Genomic DNA, 13007 nt, shown 5'->3' with positions numbered 1-13007 from the left:
TAAAACTGGAAAACTGCTCCTCGGGGGGGGAGGGGAGGGAGGAGACGGGACGGGACGACAGAGGATCTGGAATTTATGTTAGGGTATGTCTATACTGACGGCAGCAAAGTCCCTGCTGCCAGATCGATCTTTCTGGATTGACTGAGCAGTCAGTGTAGACCCGCTCAATCGAGCAGGAAGTCAACTGAATAAAACCACCCCCTCAAGTGCAGTGAAGACGGCGCGCAGAAGGGAAGCACAGCAGTCGACGGGAGTTACGCAAGCTACTCTGCATGGTTTGTGTAACTCCCGTTGACTGCCACCAAATCTCCAGATAAGTGTAGACCAGGGCTTAGTAGCCAGTGTCAAGGACTGGATATCACAAGGGAACAATTCTAAAGGACATGAGGACTAGGTGTACCCACTGTTAATCTGTAAGGTGGAGTCAGTGACACTAGGCAGCTGACACACTCCAAGGCAAGACACCTCATGCTGGAGGCAGGGGGTAACAAGGTGACTCACATTTCTGGTTACCAAGAACTGTCACAATAGTTAATACCAAATTTTGCTCCTTATAGGAAAGCAAATAATTCTTATTCTACTTTCTTCTCTACATAGGGCTGAGAAGGGGGGAAAAGGATTATTTTAGCTTTGTATAAATGGCTTTTGATATTTTAAAAGGACACGGACAGTGAAATTTTGCTCAATATTTAGGTTTTGTAAAAACAAACCTTTACAAAATCTAAGCCTAAGAGATTTGTTTTTATGCATTTTTAAAGATTCCAATAGAACCAGTTTTTTTAAAAAAAGTAGCTCCCTGTAGTGCTTAAAATCCAACACTTCAATATTGTACAAACACATGTAAATCTGCAACTGCAGTTGACTAGCAAAGCAAAGTGTAAAAGAAATGAAATTGACTCTAGTGTATTTTTCCTCTGCTCATTAATGCAAAATAAAAACAACAAACACATAGTGAGGAGTACATTTGATATTTTCATCTTTAATAACCAAAGGTGTTTGCAGTAGCACAGATATGGAGATTTTATTCAAAATATTTTTTATTATGACAGCATCCCTTGAATTTTCAGCCCACTTTTTCTGTACATGTAGATATTTAACATACCAAACACATTGAGTATTAGAAGACAAAAGCATAAAAAGATCTATTTGATTAATGAAATCTATTTTATGCTGTTTGAAACATTTCACAGGATTAATTTAAAACCATAATATAAAGGATGTATAATATACATCCAAACTGAAATTATAAAAGACTGTGAATTTTTGCCTGCAGGTGAGGAACCAGCTTTTAATGCAGACTGAGCAAGTGGAAACCAGCCTATGTGGGCGCAAATAAGGTGTGTTACGGAATATCAAGGAACATTAAATTAGCCAAATCAAAGAAAAGATCCTGCCAGGAACCAACACCTAGGAGAAATTTGCTAAGGGTCTGTAGGCCCTTCCCCGCTGCCAGACCCTCCAAAATTGAAACAATAAGTCATGCCAAACACCTTTGTTCACTTGCCTGTTTTCAGATACACCAGACACACTGGACTGCGGCCTAGTCAGACTGCTCCATTTTCCCAAGGCTCATTCGGACTCTGAGAAACATGCCAAAGGATGAATGATTCATTGATTTCAAATCCACACTCCATTCTTTTTCTCACTTCACAGGAAGTGAGGGCATACAAGGCTGGTAGACAGGGGCAGGGAAAATCCTGTCTCACTTTCCAGGAGACTGTCGCCACCACTACCACTTAAGGCCATGAAAGAAGGCCACCTCATCTCATATGATCTTTTAGATCAGGGATTTTGCAGTAGCTGAATAGAAATTTAGTTCCAAATTCAAACCTGGTGTAAACAGATGCAACTGCAAGTCAGTCAGTCCTCACATAAGGTCTGAACAGTAAACGTCAGTAAAGAACAGTAAAGCATCACTAATTTAATGCTCTCAGGTACTGAGTAAAGCCATCTCAGATAAACAAAACACATGATATAGCACAGGGCTAGCTAGCTCCTTTATTAATTCTTCACATTATTCCAAGAGGGTATTGTGAGGATGACAAATCAGCTCAGGTTAGAATTAACAGGCCAGTTCACCTGTGTGTAAAGGCATGTGAAGAGGCATAGCAATGTAATTGGGCCAATTTAATTGTATATGTGTATCAAAGGGATGTTAAATGGGTTAGCAAATACCAGCTCATTCACTTGTGTTGATAAGAAATCAAGGAAAATGTTGTCTGTGTATTTACATCTGTCTATATCCTGTATTCAATTAACCTTAAGATCAAAGATGCATATATACTGCACTGAACTAATGAATATTTCTTAATATGTCCTCACTTATCTGTCCATGTTTTAATGAATGGGCAACCATTGCCTAATGTAAATCAGTGTAACTGAATTATTTGTGTCTGCATAGGAAGTAGGTAGTTAAACCAGTGACCCTGGCTTTGAAGTTAACAATAGAGATTCACAAACTATCTATATTACCTATCCTTCCTTACAGAAAAACTCATGCTGCTGTGCCAATAACCCTCCTTGAGCTGCTTTCAACCACAAATACTGGACCATGGAAACAATCATGCTATCTCTGATTCATTTGTGGACTGCTTGAACACTGGCAGGGGGAGTTCTCAGCATACAGCTGGAGATCCTTGAATTCATTTTCAGAACGCTCGGAGGACGTCCAAAAAAACTCTAACCGAGTCTACATCTACGCTATCATTTGAACTACAACCTCTAATTCACCTGTAATGTATATTGTTTGCTTTAATCTCACCTCAATTCTTGTCTTAATTAATAAATCTCTAGTTAATATACTAGATTGGCTAATAGCGTTGTTTTTGGTAAAATCTTGAAGTATCAAGTGAGCTGGCATAAGTGACTGGTCCTTTGCAACTGAAAGAACCTAACGAGTGACGTTTTTGGTTTTAAAAACCTTACATCATAAAGTCCCGTTTGCCTGGGTAAAAAACAGGGGCTAGAATACCAAGGGGATTATCTACATTCTATGGCAAAACTAGCATAGTGGTGCAGGAATACTCTTATTACTGGCTTGGTAATGCTAATGAGAGAATATACCACCAGTTTGGGGGTGTCTGCTCTATGCTCTGACCATCTGTCCTGAGTTTGGTGTTCTCAGCTGTGACCCACTCTAGGCACCGCAACAGGTAGAATTAGCCTTTAGAACACAGGAATTGCTACAGCTGATCAGACCAATCATCCATCAAGTTTGGCTCCCATCATGGCTAATTCCAGAGGAAGGTGCAAGAAACCACAGGGTAACTTTTATGGCAAAACAGGCTAATAGGGAAAGCTCCTTCCTATGCCTTGGGTGAGCTGTTAGTACATGCCATAAAGTGTGAGAGTTTGTAACTGTTTTTTAATAAAGTTTTATTTTTATTTATTTTGACTGTGGTCGAACTCATTATCTATAAATACGTCAAGCCCATTTTTGGACTGAAAGTACTTTCTTTCATCAGTTTTAAATTAGGCTGCCTCTGGATAAGTTTGGAACCCATTACTTCCAAAGCAGCACTGGCAGCAGCTGCATAGAAAGAATCAGTGATTGTAATGGGACTCAGAAATTGATGAGTGTTTCAACCACAAACCTAGGTGCTTGTATTCTGCCCCCATTCCATATTTAAATTTGATACAATTTAAACTTATCTCCCTTCTACTCCCTGAACACAATAGCTTGGATTTGCCAGCTCAACACTGAATTAGACCAGGAAGCTTACAAAGCTGCCGTTGGGACCTGGTCTTTTACACAGTAATGACTCAAAAATGGATTTAGTACAGCTAAGCTGACAGGAAACATCTGACAGAGCCAGAAAGAATTTTGCTGTATTTAGAGGACAGCAGCCTAACACAGTGACGGAAAACCAGTAGTGTTAAGTATGGCCACTGGAAACCACTATTGTGTGTTCAGCCCTTTGATAAAGGTGAGTGTAAAGAGAAGTCCTTTATCCAGCTTTAAATAACCACTCCCACTTTAAACCAGTTAGGCACCTATGCTACAATCTATGCTACAAGCTAGCGACGTGACTCCTAGCTTTCATACACACTACCCACAATAGATTAATGAAAGCTAGTATGAGTATTAGTGTAGCCACAGTAGGAGCAGCAGCCAGGGCTTAGCCATTCTAAGTACATACCCATAAGGTTCAGGTGGTTCAGGCCTGTGCTATCACAGCTCACTATTATTTATACACACTTAGTGAACTAGCGCACATATGTTCATTCAAGTAAGGAACCACAGCCCTCACTCATATTATAGATGTAGCATTACAATTCTTTCTTTGTCAATGGGCTAAATTTCTCTCTATTTTGTAGGAAGGGAAGGAATAATTTTCTAGGTTTCTTTCACCTAAATAGGCAGGGCCTAGTACAATTTCACCCTTGCTATTATGTTATTGAACATATCTGGTATGTGGGGGGCCAGCATGAGAAGAAATGAAATGAAAGAAAGAAATGAAAACCCTGGTCCATTGCTCTTTATGGTAGATAATCCTTGCTAAGAAAGAAACATCACTTGTATATCTGGGAGGTCAGGGAATTAGAGGGTTGAGCAAGAGAGTTTAAGAGTCAAATAGCTGCAAAGGGCATATCTAATGGTTTGTCCACAGTGTATGTAAACTGACTTGAGAGGGAATGATGGCATCACTACATGTGCCTAGACCCGGACAGTTACTTGAGGTTATGGCTGGAGCAGGATATGGCAATTGGCCACCTTTGTGAAAAGGTGCTCCCTAGCAATTGTGTAGGTGCAGGGCTTCAGTATTCAAGTCTGAGGTTGTACAGTATACTAATGCTTATCCAAATAGCATGCGGGACAGATTTTATTTGAATAATCAGGAGTTCAGATAATTGAGAGGACAGGAGCTACTCAGCAGGAGGGTAGCCGCCTCCCAACTGGCCAAGGGCTCCTTCTCTTTCTTCCTGGCAGCCTCAGCTGCAGGTCTCTGCCCTTCCCCAGTGACAGCGGGGCTGCAGAAGGCTCCCTATGCTACTCACAGCAGGTGCTAAATATAGGGCAAAGTAGAAACCCCCTCCCCCTCAGAACTAAAGCCTTAGCCTTACACCTTGTGTCTGCAGGGTGGCACCAGGCCTAGGGCAGCATAGTGAGTACTATACAGTTCTGCTGTCATGACATTGCTCAATCACTCCCCTGAGAACAGAGCTGTAGAGAGCTCTCTATCCTGCTGTACGAGACATACATAAGTCACCAGGAAAGGCACCCTTCTCCACCTCAGAGAGTCCTGGCTAGGGTTTTCTGCTCTGTTAGACAGACAGACACATTAGAAGTCCCTACCTTACCCTTCAGCATGAGATGCAGGTAGAACAAGGAGAGGCTAGGGATAATGCAAACGTTTCAGATAACTAGGAGTAGACTGTATATGATGAATGATCAATGCTGAAGTCATTTAAGTCACACAGCATACACAAAGTCAACAGGAGTTTTGGCTGGAGAAAGATTGCAGCTTCAGGGACTGATCTGACATGACAGGCTTGTGTTAGTATCTTATTTCTTCAGCAGAAGTTGTCTCCATACAATTATTGTTTCACTGAATTTTTCCAATAAAATGTACAATATTTTACAGTCAAGATAATTTTCCCTTTGAGTTATCGGTATTGAAGAACTGGTCACAACATACAGTTCATAGAGTCAGATGTGTAGATGGTGTTCATACTACAGATCACAGAGGAAACAGAGAAAAAGATTTCCTAATTTGAGGTAAAGAGAAGCCATAGGATAACACTGCATATTAAACAAAATATGACATCTAAAGTAAGAAACCCAACTTTTTCCTTTCAATCACCTACCAAAGTGTTTTTAAGACAGGTAGTAGACAGGTACAATACACTTTTTAAATTACTCAATCTAATGAGTGAACAAATGAGAATAGATGAACTCCTTGGAAACTGGTCTTACTGTTAGCACAGAAGAACTCATGCTATTGCTCTCTGAACATAGCGTAGCACCACAGTAAGTGCTATGTTTGCTTTCTTCCAGTCTCTGATGACATTGGCAGAAGGTAATATAGTGTTTCAAGAGAAGTTTTCAGACAGGTCGCTCCATTGTTACTGCATTGCAACATAAAAGTCTTTTGTCAAGTTGTTAACTTGTGCTGAAATACTCCTAAAACAGCGAAATAGACTCCAGCATAAAGAAAAACAAAATGAACCGATTCACGTGGACAAAATTGTAGGACAATATGTAAATTCAGCAACCAGGGTAGCAATTTGAACAGCAGGCTTCGTTCATGCCAGTAAATGCAAAAGTCATTTTTAAGATCATTAATTGTATATTGAAGTTAAATAAATACAAGGGAGTGGTGATGTTTTGGCCAACAAGGGACATGTCAAAGAAATATGCTAATTCGCCATACAACAATTGATTACATAGTCAACTGCCAACACACGCATTGTTCATCATAATAAAAAAAAAATCACAGTTCACACTACAGCAATCAATAAAGTTCTGAACAGCAGGTTTGGTTTCTGCTAGTGGAACACAGAAAAAAACTCCTTTAGAGGCCCAGGTGGGTGAGTTTATGCGATGTTATTAGCTTGCCTACATCCATGCATTAAGTTGACAGTTAATGAATATACAAAGGACTTTTGAATTTCCAGGCATGTATTACGCCTGGTGAAGTGCATGCTATTCTAAATGCTGAGCTATCAGCTTAAGTAGTGGGCTGGAGACTGATAGTGTGATCAATCTCTGCATACTATTTCCAAATTTAACAGGATGTACAGAGAATAAGGTTAACTTCTATTGCTATCTAAACAATATTTGGGGGGGGTGGGGTATGTCTGTAACAGAAAGAGGGGAGGGATTCAGAACTATGTGGGCTCCCTGTGTTTGTAAGAGACATCTATATGGAGAAGAAAATGGAAGAAAGTGCACTGGCAGAAGCAGGACTCCTTTAAGGAGGAAGTTTGTAAGTAAAATGTACTAGGAAGCAGGGTGAAGGGTGCAAGAAAACTGGGGACGGTGTAAGAGAGGAAACCAACGGAGCAGGGGAGAGGAGCAGTCCAAGAAGCTTGTCTGAAAGAAAGGGGTGACCCTGTTAGCACTAAGGTCAAGGGCACACCTACCACCGCCAAATAGGGCTCTCCATATTTTACTTCTGATTAATCTGAACTGGTCTCCAACTATCCTTAGATAGGACTATTATTCTGTTTTAAAACATGAAATATGACCCACATAAGAAGCATTGTATGAAGGTCAGCATTGTTCTCCCCCCCCCCCCCGAAAGGCTTCTCAGACAGCTTTTCTTCCTTGCTTCATTGGTTCCCTCTTACATTATCTCCAGTTTTCTTAAACATTTTACCCTGTTTCCTATTACATTTTCCTTACTGACTGCCTCCTTAAGGATATCCTGCTATCATCACAGCACCTTCTTCAGTGTTCTGAGCACCCACAGGGGCATGTTCTGTATAGGTGAAAACAAAAAAGAAATAGTGTGGTCACAAGGGAGAAGAAAGACAGCTAAAGGGCAGGATGAGGGCAAAGATATAGATGAATGAAGTTATGAGGAGTTTTGAAAGCAAGGAGCTTGAATATGATGTGAAAGAAAATCTGAACTTTTTTCAAAGCAACATACGTTTAAGTTAGAATGGGATATTTTAAGTGAAAGCTGTGTGAAGGAGGGAAGGGAAAAGGAAAGGTTTGTAAGTAGTATGAACATTTAAGTTTCCAACCTAGAGTTAAAAGTAAAATAAAAGCTTCAACTAGAATAATGGTTCCTGCTATAACTCATCTTATTTTATCTGCTCTTAAATGGTTTGTTTCAATTCTGTGGTACATTCTGAACTTCCAGCTAAACTTTAATTGCACACGCTCTCTTACTTCATATTAATTGGAAAGTTGGCACAGCACGATGGACTATATTGTAAAGTTTTCCTTTTGTTCCATAACACAAGGGAAACAACACAGAATACACTATACACAAGTTAATATCTAACAGCAATTTCCAAACTTTTTCATGCTGCAGTTCCCTTGGGTTCACTTCTTAACACAACCTCCCTGGTACTTGGTATTCAGGTTAGCGTTGCACAAATGAACGCTTCATCTTAACAGTCTACTTTGAAAACAATGGGTGAGTGGCCAGCACAGATGAATCAACGTGCACTCATTTAGTACACTTACACAGGGCCTACATCTCAGGGGAGCCCTACAACCACCAGATCCAAAATAAAAGAATGGGCAACTGGTAGCCTGCAGGCCACATCCAGCCCGCCAAACTGATCACCATATCACTCCTGCACCCTCCACATGGAGCTTGTGACCTGCTGCAGGCCACATGTTGCTGAAGAGTCAGAGCTCTATTCCTCCAATAGTGGTTGGTTCTGCCTAGCTGCCCTGTCCCACTGCAGCTGTGAAAGCAACCTATTGCTTCAGTAGTGGATGGCACTGCCTAGCTACACAGGGACCTGTTTGTTTAGAAGTTTTGTTGCATTTTTCTCCCACTCCTCCATAGTCTCATGACCCCCTCCTTTTCCCCCCATACCACACTTTGGGAACCACTGCTCTAACATAAAGGACTTTGAATAAAGATTTTTGGATAAAAATAGCAGATATTAGCCAGTATGCCTTTACCTGCCACTTTTAAGATTTTAATTCCTCACCAACATGGCCCAAAACACCCATTGGCAGATTATGCTTTTGTTTTAATTAAACGGAGAACTGGTTAGTAATAAAAATAAATTGAGAACTGGTTGTCTGTAATACGTAAAAGGAAAAATCAATGCTATATGCACATTACAAATTATGATTTCAGAAACAGCTTTCCATTTGCAATATGACAATATATAAGATTTTTGTAGCCATAGTTCTGTTTCATCAGTGGAAGACAGCATTACAGCAGCTCTAATCTAGTAGACATTGAACTCAGATGAGCACCAGGACTACCACTGCAAGTGGGTTCGCAAGGGGCTAGGGGAGAATTCCTGAAACCTTTCCCCAAGTATGTCACTGTTTCACACGTGGCCATCTGGTCCCTACAATTTAGGACCTGAAATTGAACCTTAAGATTTGTACAGTGCACAGACTGATAAATTACTGAAAATATTAATGCATACACTATACACATGCATTCCTTTATCAATTTCCTGTCTTTGTTAAGTAATAAAACAAAGAATATACTCCCTACCTTCTCCCCTCTTATTGCCAACACTAAATTGCTGTTAACATATGTACCTCCAAAAAAAATTTTTTTTAATTGCATGCATAGCCTATTACACATAAGGCTTTATATTTTTTAAGTTTGTTCTCCAGAAGAATGTGTTGGTTTCCTTAAACATGTTCATTAAATATATTTTTCAAAAAAGTCACCATTCAGAGCCAAATGTAAAATTATGACCATGTTAACAGAATGTGTTTAATATAAAACCTTGCAAAATAGAGGACAAGAACACAGTGTAAATTCACATATAACAAATGGCTATAGAGTGAACAAAATGAATGTAAAAAGAAAAAACAACTCACGTTTATAACAGATTATAAAGGATAGCACAAGAAAGGAACTTAAGCTTAATACAGTTTTAACATAAGTGAATATTGTTTTAAACTGAGACAGGAAAATGATAACCCTAAGTATGTACATTTAACAAAATGTCAGATGGTGACAAACTGATACGCTGCAAAAAACAAAAACATATCAACTCCATTTTAACTTATTCCTCTCCCCAAAGTTTAACTGTGCCATAACCTCAAGATCAGAGTTGTGCCTTTTTATCTGAATCTTCTTTAGGTCACCAACACCATAAATAAATTAATGTTTTCAGATGAGCATGTGTCAAACCCAGAACACCTTACTCAGGCAAAAAAACCTTTACTGAAGTCAACAGAAATTTTTTTCAAGAAAAGAGTAAGGAATGAGAAAGCAATTTGGACTGTATTCCTACAGGTTTAATTGAGTTGCAAATGGATTCAAGTGTGTATCATCATTAATATTAATAAGAGGAGCATATGCAAATCTTTCTGCAGAGTGATTTATATAAAGTAGCTCTGATATACAGTGCTTTTTAAAATCTTTCTAGACTATAGGACTAAATGGGGTAAAATTTGGGTAAAATTTAACACTTAAAATAGTAAATGGGGAAATTTAATATTTATGTTCACTAAAAAATACTAAATTTCAGAGATTTTCGTGATTTACCATCAGCAGACTCAGTGTTTTGTCTCTTATTACTACTCTAATTTAACATTTTAATCATTTAGACAAAAGCATGTGACTGTCAACACAGGATAATTCTGTGCCTTACCTGAACAATTGTATGCCTACATTCATCTGCAGTTCTGGAGACACCCGAGTATTACTAATGTTAACGCTAATACTGGAAGAGAGAGCTCTCCCTCTAGCCTGTACCACATTTTGAATGGAGCCTGAGGGATCTCCTTTTTTGGCCATATGGTCATTGATTTTTAAGTGCCACAGATACTCTTCGGATAAGTTTTTGAAGCTAAATCGACTTTGTCAAAGGACTGCACTCTGAAGGAGAATTTTTGAACAATACTTCTCATTAACAGTGGTCAGAATTAGCCTGCAAAGGATGGCTATCATAGAGAAATGGAATGGACCAGCACCTCACTGAGATATAGAAGGAAACTAACAGCAGGGATTCTGCAGCCCTTATGACTGCAGAGCAGCAAGAAGAACGTAAGATACACCTGTTTCAGGAACCTGTGGACTGGCTTCCCAATGGTTCTCTGCTTGTGACAGAAGCATTGAGAGAGACGGTGAGGCTGTGTTTCTATCGCACAAAAGGAATTTCAACACTTGCATAGTTTGCCAATGATGAAAACAGAGACAGAATACTGGGCTCCTTTTACTATGCAGAGTAAAGTGTTTCAACCGATAATGCTTTTATTTAGTATTTGTTAGTGTGAATTTATATTTTCCTTCACCACTTCTTTCTTATAACATTTGTATTAGCATATGTAAGCCTCAGAACACTAAACAAGAAAGCAGTTCCTAGGCACTCCAGTAATAATTTTATTGTATATTTTAATTTTTGCTTTCTCTCCGCCATGTAAATTCCCTCCCCTGAACAAGGCATTGCAGCCATCACTATTTATATTGGCCCACCAATAGCTTTATGGAGCATTACTGTTCATGTTGAATTCTACACGTAGACCTAACTACAGAAAGTTATTATATTAATAAGTAAACTGAAAGTTAAGCCTTTTTCATTCTTACCAGCAGGGATAATGCCAATCCTTATATTGCACTGGACTAACGGTGCTTTGGGATTATTTTGATCTATGCCAGAATCCTTCTGTATTCTTCCAATTAGACCATGCATCACTTCACTGAACATGCCGTCCCCACCAACACAAACAATACTGCCAGAAAACACAAGTTAGAATGCATGCTGACAATCAATAAACACATAAATGTTCCATTTAGAGCAGACACCACTTATAGAAAGTCATCACTTTGTTCTCCCTATTCACCTTCATGATTTATAAAAAGAGACACAGCCAACTTAAAATATTCTATTTTTTAAAAGAAACACATAGCTGCGGAAGCTACATAAGCTCTTGAGTCCCCCTGCCGAATTTTGTAATTTTACCATCAGTAAAAATCTCCTATTTTTTAAATGTGCTTTCTCTTTCCCCTATTGCTGGGTGAACATAGACACAAATGCTAGTGGAAACTAATGATACAAGTAAAACACTGAAACAGACTGTACACAAAGAGTCCTCAGATACAAAGGTAAACAAAACAGGAATTCTCCCTCCTTTGAATTGCTATGTTTATAAGTAACTTGTAAATTAACCTATGTAGTTTTAAATAGAAGCGTTATTTAAGTTGTCACTTTAACATGCAGTATGATTCCATTTAATCTATGTTTTTCCTCACTATTAATTTGATCAGCTTTACTTAGTATGATACATCAACACATGGAATTACTATCAAAAGACACTTGGAATTCTTAACTGAACATTTATACGTTTAAAACATTTACATTATAGGTTTATAAAATGGTAGACAATTGGAGGCTCAAGTCTCAAAAGTATAAAGGCTTATATACTAAAATGACTTATTCTTCCTAATGTGGCTGAATCCTGAAACCTTAAATTGTCCCGTTACACAGAAGAATAAAAGAGTTGGATATATCAAGATTACAATTCTACAATCTGACAAAAAGTTGTTTTAAATGTCTTCAGAAGCAAGAGTGTTTTGCAAAATTAAACCAGTGTAGCTGGAGGAGCAAATATATACGTTCCTTATTAAAGCTCACAACAGATCTCTTGGCTACAAACTTGGAGTCAAAACACCAGAAACAAAATTTTACATGACTGTAAATAATATCTGGTCTGTTCATAAATATTAACAAAATACACGCCCTTAAAAATTGTAAAAGGGCATAAGTTAATTAAAAAAATTTTCTCCAATCGGATGCACTATGAGAATGAACCCAGTCTAATCTTCAGAAAATTGCATATATAGAGTCCCCAACATACACATAAAACTTTAGAAATTAATATATAAAAAGAAGTGGATTAGTACAAATTACTCTAAGTTTGTTCAGTGTGTAATCTAACCTGCAGCACCCATTTCTATTTTGCACTCATTTCTTGTGCAGAATACCCCTACTGAATTCTGCACCATCTGTTTCATACAGACCTATATGGGGAATAGGCACTCCACAGTACAGATCAGAACAGAATTTGTCCTCACTATCATTCAAACACATGTAGGTCATTATATCAATATACTTTTTCATGTTATTTGTTGATCATTTAAGTATTTAAATTTTGTCATCACTGAACTGCTGCGTTCTCAATCTGATCAAACTCTTCACACATAATAGAAAAATAAGCAGTTAAGGGAAACTCATATATAGGCAATCCACAAATGACATTTATCCTTTCAGAGAACCATCTTTTTGCTCCTGTATTGGAGTTGCAGTCTTAGAGATATGTTATCCTCTGCTCAATACTTGCCCTATATGACAAACACCTTGTTTCAAAAGTAAAAGAAAGATACAGTTTCTCATTTGAGTAT

At 38.5% G+C, this 13007-nt stretch overlaps 1 protein-coding gene across 3 annotated transcripts in view; it reads right to left on the bottom strand.

The window, feature by feature from the left end:
• The window catches only part of CERK (ceramide kinase), a 75418-nt gene that overhangs the window by 25757 nt on the left and 36654 nt on the right, over positions 1-13007 (bottom strand). For all 3 annotated transcript variants that reach the window (XM_067564394.1, XM_067564395.1, XM_067564396.1), the window contains exon 6: positions 11193-11338. In XM_067564394.1, coding sequence (XP_067420495.1) covers positions 11193-11338 — 146 coding nt within the window. The remainder of the gene's footprint in view (positions 1-11192; positions 11339-13007) is intronic.

Source organism: Emydura macquarii, unplaced genomic scaffold (assembly GCF_026122565.2).
Source record: "Emydura macquarii macquarii isolate MOO-44397 ecotype Brisbane River unplaced genomic scaffold, CSIRO-AGI_Emac_v2 contig_2636, whole genome shotgun sequence".
In the NCBI taxonomy this organism is placed as follows: Eukaryota; Metazoa; Chordata; order Testudines; family Chelidae; genus Emydura; species Emydura macquarii.
The sequence above is the reverse complement of the archived record's forward strand: the minus strand, read 5'-3'. Positions and strand labels throughout refer to the sequence as shown.